Genomic DNA, 20,707 nt, shown 5'->3' with positions numbered 1-20,707 from the left:
TCAAACAAAAATTTCAAAATCAAGCTAGATATTTTCCTAAGGGAACTCATTTTATTGTAACTTACAGCCTTTTCTGTCTTTTACATATCCCCGCCCCCACCCACACCTTTTGTGGTTATTCATAGGCATGGAGATCAGGAATAAGAGCGCTTTCATTGGACAATAAAAGTACAGGAAACAGCTTTGAGAACTCCAGGGAAGAAGAGGTACTTCTTTCTAGTTGAAATGAAAGGAACAGCCATTCATAAGCTCAAAATTTAATCATTTCTATTACTTTTAAGAAAATATGGATGTATCCTCATTCATTCTTCTCCCAAGGACAATGATATCATGATTTAAAATACAATCACTGTTCCCTGGCAATCAAGAGATTAAACTTTTCAGAACATGAATAATTTTAAAAAAAGTGTGTGTGTGTGTATGCATAGGCATATGCACATAATACTATGTGTTTATAAATAAGTATAAAAAAGAAGACGACAATACAACTGTGCTACTTGCATGTAGCACCTATTTCTTTTTTTATAAGTTAACAGTTATATCCTGACAACTTTGCAGCAGAGGTCATGAAGACATAAACACCTTTATGCTTGGAATTGCACAGAGAACTGATTAGTGGCACACCAAGCAATTATCTCAGGGTTTGATAAGGAAACAGAAGAGTAACAGCAACAGAAAAAAAGGAGAAGGAAAAGAAAACCTCAAACCAATGCAAAACACAGTTCAATCAATGCACTTAAAATAATAATCAAGATGTCAAAATGCAGATATACTTACAAACTTCAAGCCTCAGGATAGATTTTACTCGAGTGGTCCACTTTTTTTTAACCATGTATTTAAAATATTTAATTCTCTCTACCCACTAAAATGCTTCAGCTAGTGTCATTATTAGCACATCAGCTGATTAAATCCTGACATAGTCACACAGACCCTGTGGATATCTAAATTCCCCCTGAGCCTGAGTGAACACGCGAGGCCACAGTCACGCCGTTCCTACCTCTGACATATAAATTGGCAGGGGCAGAATAGCGAGTGCCCGCGCTGTTGGTGGCAACACACTCATATTTCCCTTGGTCAGATTCTTCGCTCTGTTCGATCTGAAGGGCTCCTGCATGGATATAAAATATATTGCCAAAGAGATGGTCAGAGAAGGCTTTCTCAGTGCAGAAAGCTAAACCTCTTAACAATATGAAAAGCCCTGCAAAGGAAGATCCGCTCAACGTCGATTCAATCTCTTGCTAAGGTGCACAGACAGAAATGATGCGATGAGAAAAACATACAGAGATTATTTCTTCTTTTTTTTAAATTTTTTACATCATCAACGCTAGCATAATAAAAACGTATCTTTTCCCAAGCAAGAATTCTACTCATAATTAATACGCTTATTTCCTAGACTAATAAAATGAAGATGGGTGAGACTGCTTCAAGGAAGTATGGCTTTTAAATCAAACAAAAGATTAATTTTTGGTTTTTGTTTTGTTTCATTTTGGTAGCAAAAGTGGCGCAAAAGAGAGGTACTCTCAAAAAAAACCAGGCCGGGTTTTCAAGAAAGTCTTCTGCTGAAGAAAGCCAAAAATACGCAGCAAGCACAAAAAAGGCTGCATGAAGCAAAAAAAATTAAAATTAGTCATTATATATCATGAAAATATTACTTAAAGAAACAAAACTCCCTTAAGACATGCAGATTTTTTAAGAAAAGTAAGACCAGTTTGCCACGACTTACAATCATTTATTACATTTGCTGAAAAACAAAGAGTAATTGAATTAGAAGGTTTTAAAAAAGTTAAAAAGCACGGCCTATGCCAGCCCGGAGAGCCAACCAACCACTGCTTGAGGACCTCGAGACGGATCCCCTAAGACACCCATCAAAATCCACCAGTGGGATTAGCAGTGTGGTGTCACAAAACCCCAAGAAAAATACAAAACAAGAATTATAAAAGAAATGCACACTGAGTCAAAGTCTGAAAAACCATCAATACCACATACCACCAAGAATACTCAGCACCTTTTGTCTCCAGAGCCTGAAGGACAGAAGTTCGAAAAATCCAGAGGCGAGTAATCCAAGAAAAAAAGAAGGGGGAGGGGAAAAAAGCACTGTTGTCAGGTTGTAGGCGAGTGTGATCAGGTGGAAGGGGGAGTCATTCTTTGACTTTTAAGACAGTAAGAGAAAAAAGAATTGAAGAACAAAAGCAAAAACCTTTTGAAAGATAAAGACAAAAAGCAGGTGTTCCAGGCTGTCTTCTGCATGTCTGCCACTGTTCTCCAGACCATCTTGACTTTGGTCCAGAACAAGAACAGCTAAGGAAGAAAAAAAATGATCTTTTTTTTTTTTTTTCTCCAGTTGGACAAAAAAAAAAAGGAAAAAGAAGAAAAAAGAAAAAGAAAAAAAGGAAAAAGGAAGAAGAAGAAAAGGAAAAAAAGAGGGACAGATGGTACGCTGTGACTGGTCTGTGGTCTAAAGACCTGGATATGCTTTCTTTGAAGCATATCACAACTTAAAGAATCATTTTCATAAAGAAAGAAATGAACAAAACAAAGAGAAAAAGGAAAAAGAAAAGAAAAACTCACAAGATGAGAGTCACCATAACCAAACAGTACAAAGGAAAATTATAAAGTTGATGGACATTATTGGAATGATTTTGGAAACAGGACAAAGATGAGAGTGATGAAAGGACAGAAAGAATGAGCAAGATCATTCTGTGAACGTTAGTTCAGCACTCTTACCTCTTATTGGTGTACCACCTGGGTGGATAATATGAATGCAAATAAGATTAGAAAGAAGAAGCATTAGTACGAGAAGAAGGAGGCTAGGGCTGGGGAGAAGAATTAAATTAGATTTACAGAATTAAATAAGGTCTTAAAAGAAACTTGAATTACTATACTGGTAAAACAGGAATATATTAGATAGTATTATTAGATCATAAAAGCAAGTTGCATTATACCACAGAGGGCAAAGACCACAATAGGCAGCATTGCCTTTATCAGAGAAGCAAATGAGTTCTTAGGTCTGGGATTATACAGGGTTAGAATTATATCTTATATGCCTCATATTCTTAAAAAAAAAAAAAAGAACTAAACAATATTTTTAAAGACATAACTGGGGAAAATACTGGCTAGTCTATTTAAGTATATATATAGATATGCATATATATATACTGTTATAGGAAATACTAAAGACTAACTAGAAACAAACACTGTTCACTGATATATCTTACACTACTTACATTGCTACATTTGTGTGATATAACTTGTGTATTATTTTATTTTTCTACATAGTGTTCTTACAATAACAGTTCCGTGGATGTGTGAATGTGCACGCCGCTAAGGAAATCTTGTGTCTACACTGACAGTTAGTAAAATGCATGCCATGCATTTTATTAATAATAATAATAGTAATCTGAATATGGAAATTAGTGGGGGTGAAGTGCGCTTCAGAACTAAGCACTTACCAATAGATTCTGGAGATTTAAATACGGAGAGAAGAAAGACAGCATAAAAATATTATTATATTCCTTATAATTTGGTACAAATTTTTCAGAGTTAAAGCTTTATATACTAAATCATCTATGTTACAGGTGAATAATTAATTCTTTATTTACAATAACAGAATGCTAATCTACACAATTCTGCTGACAACAAGCAAAAGAGGCAGTTAACAAGACGCTTTAACATCACAGGACAGGTCAAAAGCTGAGAATTCTGGGAAGACAGGCAGTTAAACAACTTAGAATTATATTATCAATATTACTACCCATGCCAAAGTAAACAGCTTACTAGTACACATCCCTGTGAAATTACCTAGGGACAGGCTCTAAAAATTAACAGATTTAGAATTATCTCTACTTTTAGTCTAAAGAGAGCAAATGAATAAACTTGGGGTGGGGATGGGAGAGGGAGGAAGAGCAACAGGTAGCAAGAGAGAGAGACAGGAAGAGAGCAAGAGAAGCAAAACTGGAGTCTACACCAACCAAAAGCAGACTTCTGTAGATCCAGCCACTGGAGGGTTCAAAAACCTTTAGTGTGGGCGCACACTACTGCGGCAAATGTGCACAAAATACTCACTTATAATAATACTATAATAAGATTAATAAAAATCCCCTCCTTTCATTGGTACTTTGTAAAGGACTTTACAAAAAATACATCTGGATACTTAGGAGATAACAGTTCTGTGTTTTATGTATTAGTGAAAAGAAAGTAGATGAGCCCAAACTTACTAAACTTTGGTAGTTTGATGAGATAAAATGTAGAAAAGACAGAGAAACACACTTTAATAAAACGGAATCATTTCAGGGTTTAATATGAACATTTTTGATTTTTAATGGATATAACCATTGGAACTCCTTACAAGTTTTGAATGAAGTCCAATGTTGAAATAAATTTGTTTCAAAAGAAAACAGAGAAATAGAAAGAAACAGGAGAAAATGGATCCATCAAATACTGCAGAAGAGCAGTAAACTAAAAAAAAAATTATCAAAAATACAGTCACAGCAGTGAGCAATGTGGATTAAACAGAAGCTGCAAAACACGGAGAAGAGAAGAAGGACAGACTCTGAAACAGGCTATGACATCACAGACGTGGACAACACATTAAATAACAGAGAAAGAGAAGAGGGAGAAAAATTAATACCTAAAAAATAAAAATAAATAAAATTAAAATAAAAATAGAGAGAAAACTAAAAAGAAAAATTAAAATTCTCTAGGAGATCATGGAAACAGTAACAAGACCCTACCTGATCGTAACTGCTTAATACGGCCATTGTTGTTGCTTGTATCGACGGGTAAGAAATCTTTGAACCAAGTGATTTCTGGATCCGGATTCCCACTGGCTGCACAGAGCATGGTGGCAGTGCGTGTACGCTCAACCACCTTCAGCTGTGGGCCCATATCAATAGTAGGGAAGCCCCGGGGAATTTGATCCTCTGCAAGACAAAAGGTGATACAAACATGTCATGAAGGCAGATCCCCAAGATTCAAGAGGTACTGACGGTTAACCTTTCCCATTACTTAGCATTTGTTGAAAAACTAACACAATCCAAGTAGCCTTGCACTGTTAGGTTAGTGTATGGTAACAATGTTGTTGCTGGTCAGAGGAGTGTAGTCTAGCAAGAGGCCGAAAACCTAACAAATAGCTCAAACATGTGATTAAAAACCATGACCAGGAGATGAATCAAGTTTTCTGGCAGCACGGAAGCAGTCATTATATAACATGTGTCTGAGGAGGTCAGTGAGCACCAACAGAAAGCTATGAAATGAGCCATTAGGAAAGTCAGAATCAGTATCAGTTCAGTCGCTCAGTCGTGTCCGACTCTTTGAGACCCCATGGACTGCAGCACGCCAGGCGTCCCTGTCCATCACCAACTCCCGGAGTTTACTCAAATTCATGTCCATTGAGTCGGTGATGCCATCCAACCATCTCATCCACTGTTGAGTTTTAGGCCAACTTTTTCACTCTCCTCTTTCACTTTCACCAAGAGGCTCTTTAGTTCTTTTTCAATTTCTGCCGTAAGGGTGGTGTCATCTGCATATCTGAGGTTATTGATATTTCTCCTGGCAATCTTGATTCCAGCTTGTGCTTCATCCAGCCCATTGTTTTTCATGATGTACTCTGCATATAAGTTAAATAAGCAGGGTGACAGTATACAGCCTTGACGTACTCCTTTTCCTATTTGGAACCAATTTGTTGTTCCATGTCCAGTTCTAACTGTTGCTTCCTGACCTGCATACAGATTTCTCAAGAGTCAGGTCAAGAGAGTTCCAGAAAAACATCTTTTTCTGCTTAATTGTCTATGCCAAAGCCTTCGACTGTGTGGATCACAACAAACTGTGGAAAATTCTTAAAGGAAAGTCAAGTTGACCCAGAAAGAAAGGCACATCAGAAGTACAAATACTCAGAAGGAAACTTTTCCTTGAGGGGAAATCACTGATGATGTAGCACAGCTAGTTTTAGGAGGGCATGGAGAACAAGCAGGTTAGCTGGACTAAGCTATTCCTATTTTAGTCTATTATGGTTTTCTTTTTACTTTCAAGTAAAACTCTATGTATTTCTTTTTTCTTTTTTTACCCAAGTACAGGTTCAACCTGAATTAATTCCTCTGTAGAGAGTTTTAATTAGTCAGAAAAGTATCTGAAAGCTTCCCTTACAAAAGAAGAAAAGAACAAAAGCAACTCAAGAGTGCAACAGGGAAACATTCATTCCTCAGCATGAGAGAATACCCTCCTCCATTCCAAAGGCCTAAACCACTTTCAGTCATTAAACAGTTGAAACGGGTCAATTTTGAATCATCAACTCATCCAAAGTTGATTTCTCCCTTGCATGCATGCTCAGTCACTAAGTCATGCCGACTTTTTGCGACCCCATGGACTGTAGCCCACTAGGCTCCTCTGTTCATGGGATTTTCCAGACAAGGATACTGGAATGGGTTGCCATTTCCCTATCCCTAATCAAAATTTCTCCATATCTTAGATCTTGAGAAACTGAAGTCCTCTTAAGTCCCTCAAGTAAGACCCACATTGATATCCTACATGACCAGTCAGTGTCAGAAAGGTATATTCTGTTGAGGCATTGAAGGCATTTTAGTTATATGGGCAATAATTATTTGCATTAGAATTTGGCTGTTTCAAGACTATTATGAAACATTTTGACTTTCCATTGGGCCCTGGAGTTAATGTAATCATCACTTCCTCATGACCTTTGATGAACTGTCATCAGCCACCAATTACAAAATGACTCAAAAGAACAACCAGTGAGACAAACAGAAACAATCAGACATGATACCTATCTTCTACTTGGATGTCCCCTACAATTTCTGGAATAATCCTCAGTGTCTTGCTAAACCTGCACAATTTCAAAGGAAAAGGTTACATTTTGATGATTCCACTGCCTTGCTGATCAAATCTATGTGTTCTCTACTGTCTCAATACTTAGAGGGTAAATCAAATCTGTGAAATCTGGCTAGTGAAGTCTTTTAAAATCAGGACCCATCTTTCTCAGCCTCTCACGGATAACCTTCCTCAGAGGAAACATTTCTTCTGCCCACACTGAAATTCTCATCATTCCTCATACAAATCATATCCAATGAGTACTCCATCTGTGTCGAGAAAGCCACACAATCAAAATCATATTCATTATAAAGCTTTTCAAAACTCACTCAAATAGACTTAATCTTTTCCTCCTCAGATTAACTGTAGTAGTAACTATCTAGATGCACTGTCTTATGTTTTTTAAATACTGTTTAAATATATGTATATTTGCTTAGTCATGTCTGACTCTTTTTGTGACCCCATGGACTATAGTCCACCATGCTCCTCTGACCATGGAATTCTCCAGGCAAGAATACTGGAGTGGGTAGCCATTCCCTTCTCCAGGGGATCTTCCTGACCCAGGGATCTAACCAGGGTCTCCAGCATTGCAGGCAGATTCTTTACTGTCTGAGACACCAGGTAATCCAATTTATCTCCTCAGTTTATCCTTCTACAATACAAATTTCTCCATGCCTCACTTGTATCCAAATCTCTTCCCATAAAGCGAGTCTGAACTGACAGATTTTGAGAAAATTGTGATTCCCAAGCCTAAATATGAATATATCACAGTGATTAAGAAGTTTTCTACTGCATGTCGTACAAAACTACTTATGGTAGAGAGTTCATCAGAGGAATAGTTCAGAACGAGGGAGGGAGATTTTTATCGTGAATAGTAAAAGAATGTCAAAATACTACGAAAGAATAAAGCTCCCAAGAAATGGATAGTATCCTGAACATTAAACCCGGGTGACTAAAAGAGAAAATCAGGGGTTAACAGGAAAAGTAGACTCTAGCTCTCCTACTGCGTGATCTACGAAAAGTCCAAAAAAAGTAGCTGAAGCAGTTGGGTTTGATGCATGGATTCACAAGAGAATATTTTCCTGTTCCATGGCCAGAGACTAAAAAAGAGTTAACTATGATGAGCTATTATACATTTTACTTAAGTTGAAAGACATGGCTCTTTTGAGGAAGCAGCAATACCTTCTGTTTATTTGAATGCTTGTACACTGCCAGCCAAATCCACATCTACAGTGGACAAGTGCCAGAAACAGTGGTTAAGAGTGGAATTTCAAGATGATTTTTCAAGGTTCCAAGTAAAGTTTAAAATTACAAATCAGGTAAAGAGTATTTTGCAAATTAGGGTATGATACTTTTAATACTCTATTACACTTGAATTTCATCTGGCTTTTTTTTTTTAATGGCTTTAAAGTTTTAGTCAATGTATTTGTAAATCTAAAGCTTAGTTTTAATGTTATTAGGGAAAATTAAAAAAAAGAAAGAAAAATGCTCAAAAGCCACTGCACCACACACATTACGTTATTAAACACCTCACTTGGCAGCCATTGGTCCAGAATGCTTCAAAGGATAAAATAATTTACCTCAAGTGCCCATAAATCAACTACCTACCTAACTACTTAGAAATGAGCTTCTAAAAAAGCTCTTAGAATTTGTTATTGTCAATTTCCATATTTAAAGCAACTGACTTCAGTTAATAAAACAATTATCTTGGGATTCCTGAGCTGTTCCTGTCTTTCCCAGGGCACTGAGTTCCTCCATTGGCATCTACCTACTAGTTACAACAGCATGCATGAACACGGCTTTACGTCATTACTGTTCTTCAACAAGTTTGTCTCTCTAGAAAACCATGCCAATATTCTATATACCCATCAGTGGCAAGTGTCAAAGACTTGTGATTGTTGAGCCACTTACTAAAGGCTCTTACCGAAGAAATTTAGAATTAATAACCATTTGTAAGAAATGAAGACCTCACCTTGGGGAGTGCTGCCAAAACTGACTTGTGCCCTATGGAAAGCAGTCTAAAACATATGCATGACCTTGCTTTTCCTTCTTGGCTCATAAGGAACACTCCAGAGCTCCCTTTTCATACACACAAGTGCACAACAAAGATAATGATTCTTGCATATTAATCACAAAGAAAATGTAAAGAGAGCGCCTTTCTTATTTTTAATAAGGGTAATTAAATTCTATCCATCCCCCTTTTGCACAGAACTCCTTTGAATGCACATTCTTCATTAAATTTTCATGAGAAACATCACAATGTAACAGATTTACATAGCCAGAGCTGTTACACGTTGACAGTTGTGGCTTGTTTCCAATCTGACTGTCAGGTATTTGGCAATAAAACTCAGTATTCAACATAAAATGAACGGTAGAAATAATGAAATTTCTAATTGGTATGCTTATCTCAGTGGGCGTAGTTTAGAAGATGCTAATTGTTTTTTTTTCTTTTCATCTCTACATTTATTAGTGATTTATATAAAACTGCCTTGGCCATTTGATAACATCAATTTGACAGATCATCAAGTGTATGGTACCAGAAACTTGAGAAAAGAAAAACCGAATATCCTTTATATGTTAACCACATGAACTTTTACAGGAAAATACAAATCAAAAATTAACAAATTGTCATTATGTTAGTAGCTTTAAACTTTTACGTGAGTTGAAAAGAAAAACATTTTGTCCTATTCATTAAAGTGCTCATTAAGATTTAAAATGCCTTACTTATCACTGTTCCATATTAATATTCAATCACGTAGAATTAGCTACTAATTCATCAACAATTTAAATCAGACTTGACCTTCACAAAGCCATTCCGTCTGTCATTTTGAGAGGCCATTAAAGGGCAGATTACTACATACTTGTGCTTAGTGAATCGTAGAAGTCATACATATTTTGTTTGGAATGGCAGCTATAATAGACCTGGAGATATAGCACATTCTTTGAATTTGTTTGGGGTCTTAATGAAACATGCTGATATGAAACTTTTGGTTCCATTAAGGAAAGAGAAAAATGAACATCAGCAGTTTTCAGAGTTAACTTCCCACTGCTGTGGAACTTCTGTTAAAAACCCTTGCCCTCCCCAAAACTTGAAAGGAATATGAGAGGAAAAGAGTCTTTTTTTTTTTTGTACAGAATTATGCTTTAGATATCTGTGGATGATCAAGTAATAGTTTTTGCATAATTTGCTCAAACTGCTTTCATTGTTCATCTATAAACAATTTTAATGATGCTTTGCTTTTGCTCCAATTCTGCAAACACTCAATCTCTTTTATTTGATAGGAAACACAAAACTGAATTGCCTGCTAAGACCACAGCCTCGTTCCGAGGTGGCCAGAAGCAGTTCTTCCTGCCTAATTTTGCTAGGACTCAATGAATTCAATCAGGCAGGTGCTTTGACTCTGGTCCCAAATGATTTGAAGTTTTTTTCAGTAAAGGGCTGTTTACCATGATGCCACATTTCTAATTTATGAATTTATAGCAAATACGTTTAGGAAGGAAAAAAACATGTCATTTATATCAACAGTATGCTCCTCCAAAAGACATTAAAAGATGTGCCAAATACATTTGATCGTCTAGGTGTAATTGACAATATAGAGTAAACAGTTCATAACGGCTCCTCTTTAAATGCTTTCAAAACTCACAGAGGGCATGGCTACATGTTATTTCCTTTTTGACCATTACAGTATTCATAAACACTTGGAATTAGACATGTTTAGGAAATTTGGACAACCATGTCTGCATTCATTCATGTGGTATCTCTGAATTTCTACTGGATTTATTTAACAGCACCTTTTTCTTAAAAAAAAAAACAAAACACATTTTTTATAAAGTAACTTTATTTATTTATTGGCTACTACATGACCTGTGACATCTTAATTCCCCAACCAGAGACAAACACGACCCACCCCCCACACACCCCGCCACCCACCCCAGCATTGGAAGCATGGTGTTTTAACCACTGGACCACCAGGGAAGTCTCAGTGGCATGTTTTTAAACAGCTAATCGTTATTTAATTGTTCTGGGGATATAGATTTGGTCTTGCCAATTTAAACATAATCTAAGAGGCAAAACTATCTTTTGCAGCGTTCATTGCTTAGTTGCTAGGTCATGTCCAAATCTGCAATCCCATGGACTGTATGCAGCCCACCAGGCCCCTCTGTCTATGGGATTTTCCAAAGCAAGAATACTGGAGTGGATTGCCATTTCCTTCTCTAGGCAATCTTCCTGATCCAGGGATCAGACCTGTATCACCTGCAGGTGGACTCTTTATCACTGCACCTATAGTGTCTTAAGTAGTACTAAACTTACAAATTCACAGAATAGTTACTAATTCACATTTTTATAGTCATAGGTTTTATTTAATTAGCAAACAACTTTTGTTTGAGAGGTGCAATTTATGCTTGGCTATTCTTTAAATTAGTGCAGTTGCTGCCCTGGGAAACACATGGTTCAGATCCTGCTTTCTTAATTTACAGGAAAGTGAAAGGGAAAGTGCTAGTCACTCAGTCATGTCTGATTCTTTGTGACCCCATGGCTCTTCTGCCCATGGAATTCTCCACGGCAGAATACTGGAGTGGGTAGCCATTCTCTTCAGGGGATCTTCCTGACCCAGGACTGAAACCAGGTCGCCTGCATTGTAGGGTGGACTCTTTACCATCTGATTCATCAGGGAAGCCCGATTTTATAGGAAATCTTCCTTCTTATATTGGTTTTAAGTACCTATAAGTCAAAAGGGCAACCACATAACAAAAACCTTAAGTGTGAACACAATGAAACTCAAAAGAACACAATAGAATGTGTATCTCTACTGTGCTATCCTATCTTTAGAATAACAGGATTCTTGATATTCAAACAAATGATAACATTCACGTGAATCAGTCAGCTGCATGTAAGGCAGATGCTGGGTCTTCTTTCACTTTCAGGATCAAACTTTTCACAGTGACTGGATATCTTGTAGCTTTAGGCATTTATCTTGTAATGTTACAGAAGCACAACTATTTTTTTTTTCTTTTTGAAGGATGAAAGAGTTGCAAAAGGTAAGTTTTTCTTAACCTAAGTCAAATAGTAGATGGACAGTATGAAGAATATTTTCTTAAATAAATGATACACCCTTTATATATGTTGAAATTCATGGCCACCTGTTAGAGAAACAGTACTACCTAAGATAGAAAAAAATCCACTTGAAAAATGTAAATATATATTAGTCTTAAGATAAACAAAGTATCTCCAGATTTATGAAAGTTGCATTAGACTGAAAGAAAAAGACCTTCTGAACTGCTAGTTTCAAAAATCTACTGGACAGCCAATAGATTGCCATTCATTCTACAGATATTTATTGAAAGCCTTCTCTGTGCAAAGACTGGGTCAGACATTGGGTATGAAGTAATCTAGAGAATCTCCATATTGCTGTGCTTTAATTGTATCTGTAGGATAATTAGATTCTTTGGGAGTAAAAATAGTACCCAACTCATAGATTGGAAGATTGAATGAGATAATACATTAAATATGCCTAGTACTGCCTGGCACTAGCGCCTGACATCTAGTAAAATACCAGCTTATATGTACTTACTCTATCCCAAGCTCCCACAAAAGATTTAAATAGAACAGAAGCAAATGACTGTAAGGCTTGCTATAACAAGAGCTGCAGCAATAAACTAAATGGAAAAAAATTTCTACAGGAATCATAAAGAAACAGGGATTATATAGACATACAAGTGAATTTAGAGGGTGGTATGTATGCCAAATAACTTCTTAAAAGCCAGTAAAAAGCCCTCATTTCTCACTCTGAACAAGATTTTAGGCTTTTTGATTAACCAACAGAACAAATAAAACAAATCATATTGTCACTGAATCTGTTCCCCAAAACAAACTTAAAAAATAACACTAAATGTTTGGGACAGCAAAGCTTTGTTGTTAATAATTGGAAGCACTGAAACCACTGGAGACTTACTAGGGTTGCTTGAAGTAGGCAAGGGTGATACAATAATTACCATTTTTTGTAGACACAAAGCAAAGACTCAGCAAAATTGTTACTTGGTCTTGGTTATACACACAGTAAAAAATAATTTTTTCATTTCTTTTAACTCTAAGATTTGGTGTATTTTTACATCATCACGTTTTCTCTGTGGCAATTACTGTTCTTTGAATAAACATTCATCATGAACAGAGCCAGAACTCAGTTATGGTCAACTCATAATGGAAAACACAATAAAAATAATTCCAAATACTTGGTCATCTTTTATTTATTTTTTTAAACAGAAAGCACTAAAGACTAAAGTTTCATGAACTGTAATAATGTTTTCATATCAAAAAGATTCATCCTTTAATATATATCAATTGACTTCTCAATTTTTTTTAGCACTGGTTCCAGGTAGCAACAGAATTTTGTTAAGTGTATTAGCCAATGAAATATAGACGAGAAATGGAAGATTATGAAAATGATGATAAATGTCAAACAATTTCCCTACCAAGTTCAAATTCAGCACTGTGCCTATGTCTTTAACCTTTCCATAATTTCTATTTCAGTTATCTAGAAAGGGTTATAAGTGGCAGGAATTCCGTTTGAGCAGACACCTATAGATAGTACACAAACCAGAGAAGGAGCCAGATTCAGATCTCAGCAGATCATCTCTATGACCTAACACCACACAGGGGTCTCCTCTGTAATATGGGACAAGGAAGGATGCAAATGGCTTTGTCTGGGAGAGGAGACAGATCCTGTCTCAGAGACTGGCAGGCTGAAGGGTTAATACTTGGAGTATTTGCTACTTTGTTGAACAGCAAATGGGTTTTTAAGTTAAAATCTTTCAGAATAAACCACACTGCCAGGCTACAAACAAGAATGACTTTTTTTTCCCCCCAGAATACAGTTCCTAAAGAGGGGGGAAAACATTTATTACTCTTTTCTTAAAGAAAACAGTGTAAAGGCTTCTATTTTCACCATTTCAGATGAGAGCAGGGTATAATTTATACTGTTTTGACATCATAACCATTTTATTCAAAATCAATCTTCCTGCAAGTGAACTGAGTAAGAGACTGAAAACAGAAAAGTAAAACAAAGAAAAGTTAAATCAATGTTTCCTAGCAAAGTTAGGTTTCTGGGCCATTATCAAAATTATATGCATATGGATGAAACTGAAAAAATACATATAAATAAAAGGTATGTAATTATAAGTAAAAGGCTACTCTAAGTCAGAAAGAAATTATTGAAAGCAGGAGGAAATTGCCAGTTAATAAATGATATGTCAAATGGAATAATAAATATAAGGTCTGGTCTTCCAAAGTAATTATGAACAAGATACAATGAAGATCCTCTTTGAAAATTACTATGTACAGAAGGGTATGCTTGTCTTAATACAGCTATAAATCAATCAGAAAAGCTTTTATTTCTTAGTGGATTTAGGTATCTCTTAAGGATAGTTACTGGGAAAAAGGGTCTCCAAAGATTTCTCAGAGAATTATGTCATGCAAGAATAGGAAGTTGGACACTGATAAGCTGATAGGAGTCTCCTTAGCAGCTACTAAATATTCAACGTACTAACATGCAACACACAGGCATTCCAGAGCAAAGCTTCATTTTCTGAAATAATCTTCACATCTAGAGGACAGTGTAAGGAATTCTTGGCACAAAGTAAGCAAACTTATTTAGAAGCAATGTACGCAATTATCCTGTAAATCGTCAAGTAATGTCTACTGTCTATGTAGCAGAATACAAACTCAGATTACATTACCCTTTGTATGAATGTGGTAGCTGTAATTCCACATGGCCTTATGTTAATCCCCACTGCTGATAGTGTCTGGTCTTAGCAAATGACAATACTCTTTGTGATCCAAAATGCACTGAGGGTTGGGAGAGGGAGAAAGGTCTTCCTATTTAGCAACTCTATTAATACTTGGATATTTAAATAAATATTTAGAAATCAGGGTTATGCATTTATTCTTGGCAACACAAATCTTACTAAAAATCCAGTAACATCCACTTTCACAAATCTCACTGCTTTCTATTATTAATAATTTATTTTTACTAACAAGTTGTTGTCATGATACTCATCCCGTACGTTGTCCAAATTGTTCTCTATTTTAAACATTAAATTAACCACTTCATATAAATTTATATTAAAATCACACCAAGAATTTTTTTAAAGAAAAAAAAAAGCAAAGCTGCATAATAGAACTAAGGTTCAGGAACTTCATTCCTGTTTGTTGTTTTTGCATTTAGAAATAGACAAAGGAATAGTAAACATGGAAAGAGAACTCGGTTTGGCTCCTGTCTCCATTCTTTGCTGGCTTTGTAAAAGTTAGGAATTCTAATGAGTTCAAATCAAATAAAGCCAAGGAAAACATCCATCTTGGCTGCCTCACTGTATTGTGGTGAATGCAAATAAAAATAAATAAAATGTTTATGCAATCAAATTTTCCATAAATAAGAAAAGTAGAATGAACTGTGTGGTTTTGGATTCAAATCAGAGGTATCAGTATGAACTCATGGTGTGCATACTGATGCAGAAATAAATCTTATTGTGAGTGTGCATATACACACATACATGCACTTCTTATATAAGCTTACCAAACACATTTTCCCTAGCTGTATGAGAAAGTTTTACATAAAAGATGAATTTTTTGAAGAGTTTCCTTCCAACTAAAACATCAGCAAGCTAACTTAAAAAGCAGAGTTGTTTCAAAAATCCAAGAGCAGTCTCCTAAGCCAGGGTTCTGAAGTATTTCAGCAATCTACCTTTGCCCTCCCCTCGGCCTCTTCACAGTTCTCCCCCGGGACCGACAACACGGTAAAGACAAATGTTCGTCATCCTGTCGTCTTTAATCATGTATGGGAATGGGGCAAGAAGTATAAGCACAAAAATAACATGATTCAGGTATGTATACATAAATTTACTGAAGAGAACATTTCATCATTTAACTCTACTCAGCAGTATTTCTCACAGTTTTAAAGGCAATCTGTGACTAGTATTTATTGGAATGGAGAAGACAGATTCTGCAAACAGAGGTAATGGCAGTTTTATTTGTAGGGTATTGTGGAAAAAATAATATATATATGGTATTTCACTGTAAATAATGACAACTACAAGGGCACATGAAGAAATCTTTAAAACAGGATGTGTGCTTCAAGAATGTATTATTTATCTATGGAGGAACTCTCCCCCTAAATATAAATCATTTTCTATGTCAAAAGTAAGTCTGAATTTAACACCAAAGAATTACCAAAAGGAACTACATATATCTGTTTGTCAGTCTTAAGTCTTTGGACAAACAAACTGTCAATATGGGAAAACAGCCAAAAAAAAAAAAAAAACTTTCTTTTTTCAATTTTTGAGCTTTTCTCTCTCTTGATAAAAAATTATCATGTAAAGTAACATTACATTTACATGCAAACATAGGCTACCTAATTATGCAATAGTTTTGTAATAACAAAAATACAATAGTACTCAGTGGAAGGTCAGACATCTGGAAAATAACCAAATGGAAGAAAAACTACCCAAAAATGGCCAAAACCACCATCAAAATTGTACATGAAAAAAATCTCATAGTCTTTGTTCCTAGAAGAGATATCAGGCTTCCACATACAGAATTCTAAAGCCTTGATTTTCTTTAATAGAGAATCAAACTCATTAAAGTTAGAAAAAGGTTTGCAGGCAAAGCTGATGACATATATAAAAACTATGGCATTTTCCCTAAAAGAAGTAGAAGGTAAAGAAAAGTTTTTAAGGTTGGCCGAAGTGAGTGGCCACTCAAGTGCTTGCAGATGTGTACTGGGCAGATATGTTGTTTATCATCAAATTTTCATGAACACCATTTTAACTACAATGTGAAAGATGCATAGTGGCATGGAAAAAAGAGAGAGAAAGAAAACAAGAAAAAAAAAAAAAAAAGGATGTGACAGCAAACACCCTCTTCTAACAACACAAGAGAGGACTCTATGCACGGAAAAAACCAGAATGATTATATACTTTGTAGCCCAAGATGGAGACACTCTAGACAGTCAAAGATCACCAAGCATTCAGGTATGACCGAAATCAAATCCCTTATGATTATAGAGAGGAGGTGACAATTAGATTTAAGGGATCAGATCTGATAGCCAGACAGCCTGAAGAACTATGGATTGAGGTTCATAACATTGTACAGGAGGCAATAACCAAAACGTTCCCCAGGAAAAAGAAATGCAAAAAGGCAAAATGGTTGTCTGAGGAGGCCTTACAAATAAGCGTGAAAAGAGAAGCGAAAAGCAAAGGAGAAAAGGAAAGATATACCTATCTGAATGCAGAGTTCCAAAGAAGAGCAAGGAGAGATAAGAAAGTCTTCTTAAGTGAACAATGCAAAGGAATAGAGGAAAACAATAGAATGGGAAAGACTGGAGATCTCTTCAAGAAAAATAGAGATAGCAAGAGAACATTTCATGCAAAGATGGGCACAATAAAGGACAGACATGATAAGGATTTAATAGAAGCAGAAGACATTAAGAAGAGGTGGCAAGAATACACAGAACTGTACAAAAAAAAGGTCTTGATGACTGGGAAAACCACGATGGCGTCTTCACTCACCTAGAACCAGACATCCTGGAGTGTGAACTTAAGTGGGCCTTAGGAAGCATTACCACCAACAAAGCTAGTGGAGGTGATGGAATTTCAGCTGAGCTATTTTAAAGCCTAAAAGATGATGCTGTTAAATTGCTGCACTCAGCATGCCAATAAATTTGGAAAACTCAGCAGTGACCACAGGACTGGAAAAGGTCAGCTTTCATTCCAATCCCAGTGAAGGGCAATGGCAAAGAATGTTCAAACTACGGCACAACTGTAGTCATTGCACACGTTAGCAAAATTATGCACAAAATCCTTCAAGCTCGGCTTCAAAAGTACTTGAACCGAGAACTTCCAGATGTAAAAGCTGGATTTAGAAAAGGCAGAGAAACCAGAGATAAAATTGCCAACATCCTCTGGATCACAGAAAAAGCCAAGAGAATTCCAGAAAAACATCTATTTGGGTTTCATTTACTAGGCTAAATTCTTTGTGTGGCTCACAAAATGGAAAATTCTGAAAGAGATGGGAATACCAGACCACCGTACCTGCCTCCTGAGAAACCTGTATCAGGTCAAGAAGCAACAGTTAGAATCAGACATGTAATAGTCGACTGTTTCAAAATTGGGAAAGAGTATGACAAGACTGTATATTGTCACCCTGTTTATTTAACTTCTATGCAGAGTACATTATGTGAAATACTGGGCTGGAGGCATCACAAGCTAGAATCAAGATTGCCAGGAGAAGTATCAATAGCCTCAGATATGCAGATGATATCATCTTAATGACAGAAAGCAAAGAGGAACTAAAGAACCTCTTGATGAAGGTGAACGAAGAGAGGAAAAAGCTGGCTTAAAACTCAACATTCAAAAAACTAAGATCACAGCATCTGGTTTGGCATGTCCCATTACTTCATGGCAAACACCTGGGGAAAAAGTGGAAACAGTGACAGATTTTACTTTTCTGGACTCCAAAATCATGGTGGATGGTGACTGCAGCATGAAATTAAAAGATGCTGCTCCCTGGAAGGAAAGTTATGACAAACCTAGACAGATTATTCAAAAGCAGAGACATCACTTTGCCAACAAAGGTCCATATAAGTTATGTTTCTCCATCAGTCATGTACGGACATGAGAATTGGACCATAAAGAAGGCTGAGCACCAAAGAACTGATACTTTCAAACTGTGGTGCTGGAAAAGACTCTTGGGAGTCTCTTGGACTGCAAGGAGATCAAACCAGTCAATCCTAAACGTAATCAACCCTGAATATTCACTGGAAGGACTGATGGTGAAGTATAACTGACAAAATTTATAAGATATTTAAAGTGTACATCATGGTGATACTTGACATAGGCATACACTGTGCGAGCTGAGATAGGCTGAAGGCAATTTTTACAGGGCTTGGTGATACTCAGAGGATGAGGGATGACAAAGAATTATCACGCTTGGTCTTCTAAAAACATGTGATGATCTGTATAACAGATTCCCTGGCATTTCTTCCCCTAGGTAACAATGGCAAACATCTAAGGGACCTATGCGAGAGCATCTGTCCCTGGAAATTGGACTCCCGTTTTTTCTTCACCAGTATAGGCACCCCTGGGGTGGAGTACAGCACCAACCACAGAGTAACTATATTCGCCAGATGAACACGGACACATCTTCACTTTCATGAACTGATAGAAGGGGCTGGTATGTTAGGTCATTTGTCTCAGAGTAAAGGCAATAAGTGACTTTGTCTGCCTATACACACGAGCTCAGCCCTCTCACCAGCAGCATGCTGGTAGCTCCCTGGCATCAGTCTAGAATGGGTTGGAGATATAAATGGTTTGTATCAATTTCCCTCACCAACTCAATCCTGGCAAACTTAAGACAGATGAGCATGCCATCAGGGTTTCTGTCTAGCCAGAGAAGAAACTCACTAAATATCAGAGTATGACAGTCAATGTCCTTTGAATAAAAGGGAAAGCAATTTGAGTTACACTCCTATGAAGACATGCCATTAAGACTTGTCTTAAACATAACTCAAAGTTGTTGCATTTTAATATGCTACATGCCAATTAAACAGGTACTAGTTTCCAAAGACAAGATACTCACTAGCATCACAATAAACCTTTTTCTTACATAATGAAAACAACCCAGAGTTGTTCATTTTCATTTAGTTGCAAGAGACTGACATATTGGTATAAATTTAAGAAACATACAGTCTCTAATTCCTTAACAAAGCGACAGCAACTTGACAAGTGAAAAAGTTATCACAGTCTTGAATTCACTGGCATAGAAAGCCAACCTATCCTCCAGTTCTTCACACAGCACAAGTGGATGGTTTTATGTTTACTGTAAGACGAATGCTCTTTCAATTGCTCAGTGATAATGGCTATGAGGCTGCTGAGTAAATAATGTGTGTGCATTGACAAAAGAAAGTGAGAATGTGTATTTCAGCCACTGATCCCTAAAATAACCAGCGCAATTTACGTGCTTATTGTTATAGAGAGAAAATAATATACAAAACAGCTTTGTAAAATGTGCATGGCAGGTTTCATGGGCAAATTATAATCAAATTGGCAAATTTTATAGCTTTTCAGGAATTAACTCAGAAGCATAAAAAACATAATCAAAAGTGTTTACTCAGCGAGGAGAAAAAAAAGATATTTTCCATTTCATTTTTTTTCTAGTGGCTATTGCAGCCCTTGCCTCCGTAGCTCGTGACTTGGTCTTAAAAGTGCACAGACCACTGTTTACTGAGAACCAATAGGGCATAGCAGAGGAATTTTGCTGTTGAAATCCTGACTGACGCGCTCCTTCGTCAAGAGCAGCTAAGTCACATAGTAAAGACAACCTTTGGTGACACTCACATAAGCCTAAGCTACTTTCCTGAAACATGATGAGTGAAACTTTAGCAAAAATAAAAGCTTTCTAGGGTATCAGTTTTCTTGATAGGTTTGAATATGATTGAGATTTAAGAACATCCAAGCACACATTACCATTGTTTTTGAAATGTTTTCCTGTTTTAAGACAAAAGATATGAAGCAGAAAATTTAAGACTAGGTTGGCTCACCTTCACCTCTTTTTCACTCCCAGACATAAATTCTTCCTTCATATTTTGAATTCATTTCCTGGGAGAAAATATTTGACTTATTTTTCTTTGTAATTTGGCCACATATTGTGATTTGCAGGATCTTAGTTCCCCGACGAGAGATCGAACTTGGAGACTGGCAGTGAAAATACCAAGTCCTAATCACCAGACTGCCAGGGAATACCTGGTAATATTTGTTTTAATATTTATTTTTCACATATGTCAAGAAGCCTGTTTGTTCAAATATAAGGTGATACATTTCTGACTGATCATTTAACTGC

The 20,707-nt window shown here is 36.4% G+C and overlaps 1 protein-coding gene across 13 annotated transcripts in view; it reads right to left on the bottom strand.

Moving 5' to 3' along the window:
- The window catches only part of PTPRD (protein tyrosine phosphatase receptor type D), a 428,379-nt gene that overhangs the window by 214,874 nt on the left and 192,798 nt on the right, over nt 1-20,707 (bottom strand). For all 13 annotated transcript variants that reach the window (XM_043891355.1, XM_043891351.1, XM_043891349.1 and 10 more), the window contains exons 4-5: nt 4,731-4,919; nt 998-1,108 (exon numbers count right to left, since the gene is read on the bottom strand). In XM_043891355.1, coding sequence (XP_043747290.1) covers nt 998-1,108; nt 4,731-4,919 — 300 coding nt within the window. The remainder of the gene's footprint in view (nt 1-997; nt 1,109-4,730; nt 4,920-20,707) is intronic.

Source organism: Cervus elaphus, chromosome 29 (assembly GCF_910594005.1).
Source record: "Cervus elaphus chromosome 29, mCerEla1.1, whole genome shotgun sequence".
Taxonomy (NCBI): Eukaryota; Metazoa; Chordata; class Mammalia; order Artiodactyla; family Cervidae; genus Cervus; species Cervus elaphus.
The sequence above is the reverse complement of the archived record's forward strand: the minus strand, read 5'-3'. Positions and strand labels throughout refer to the sequence as shown.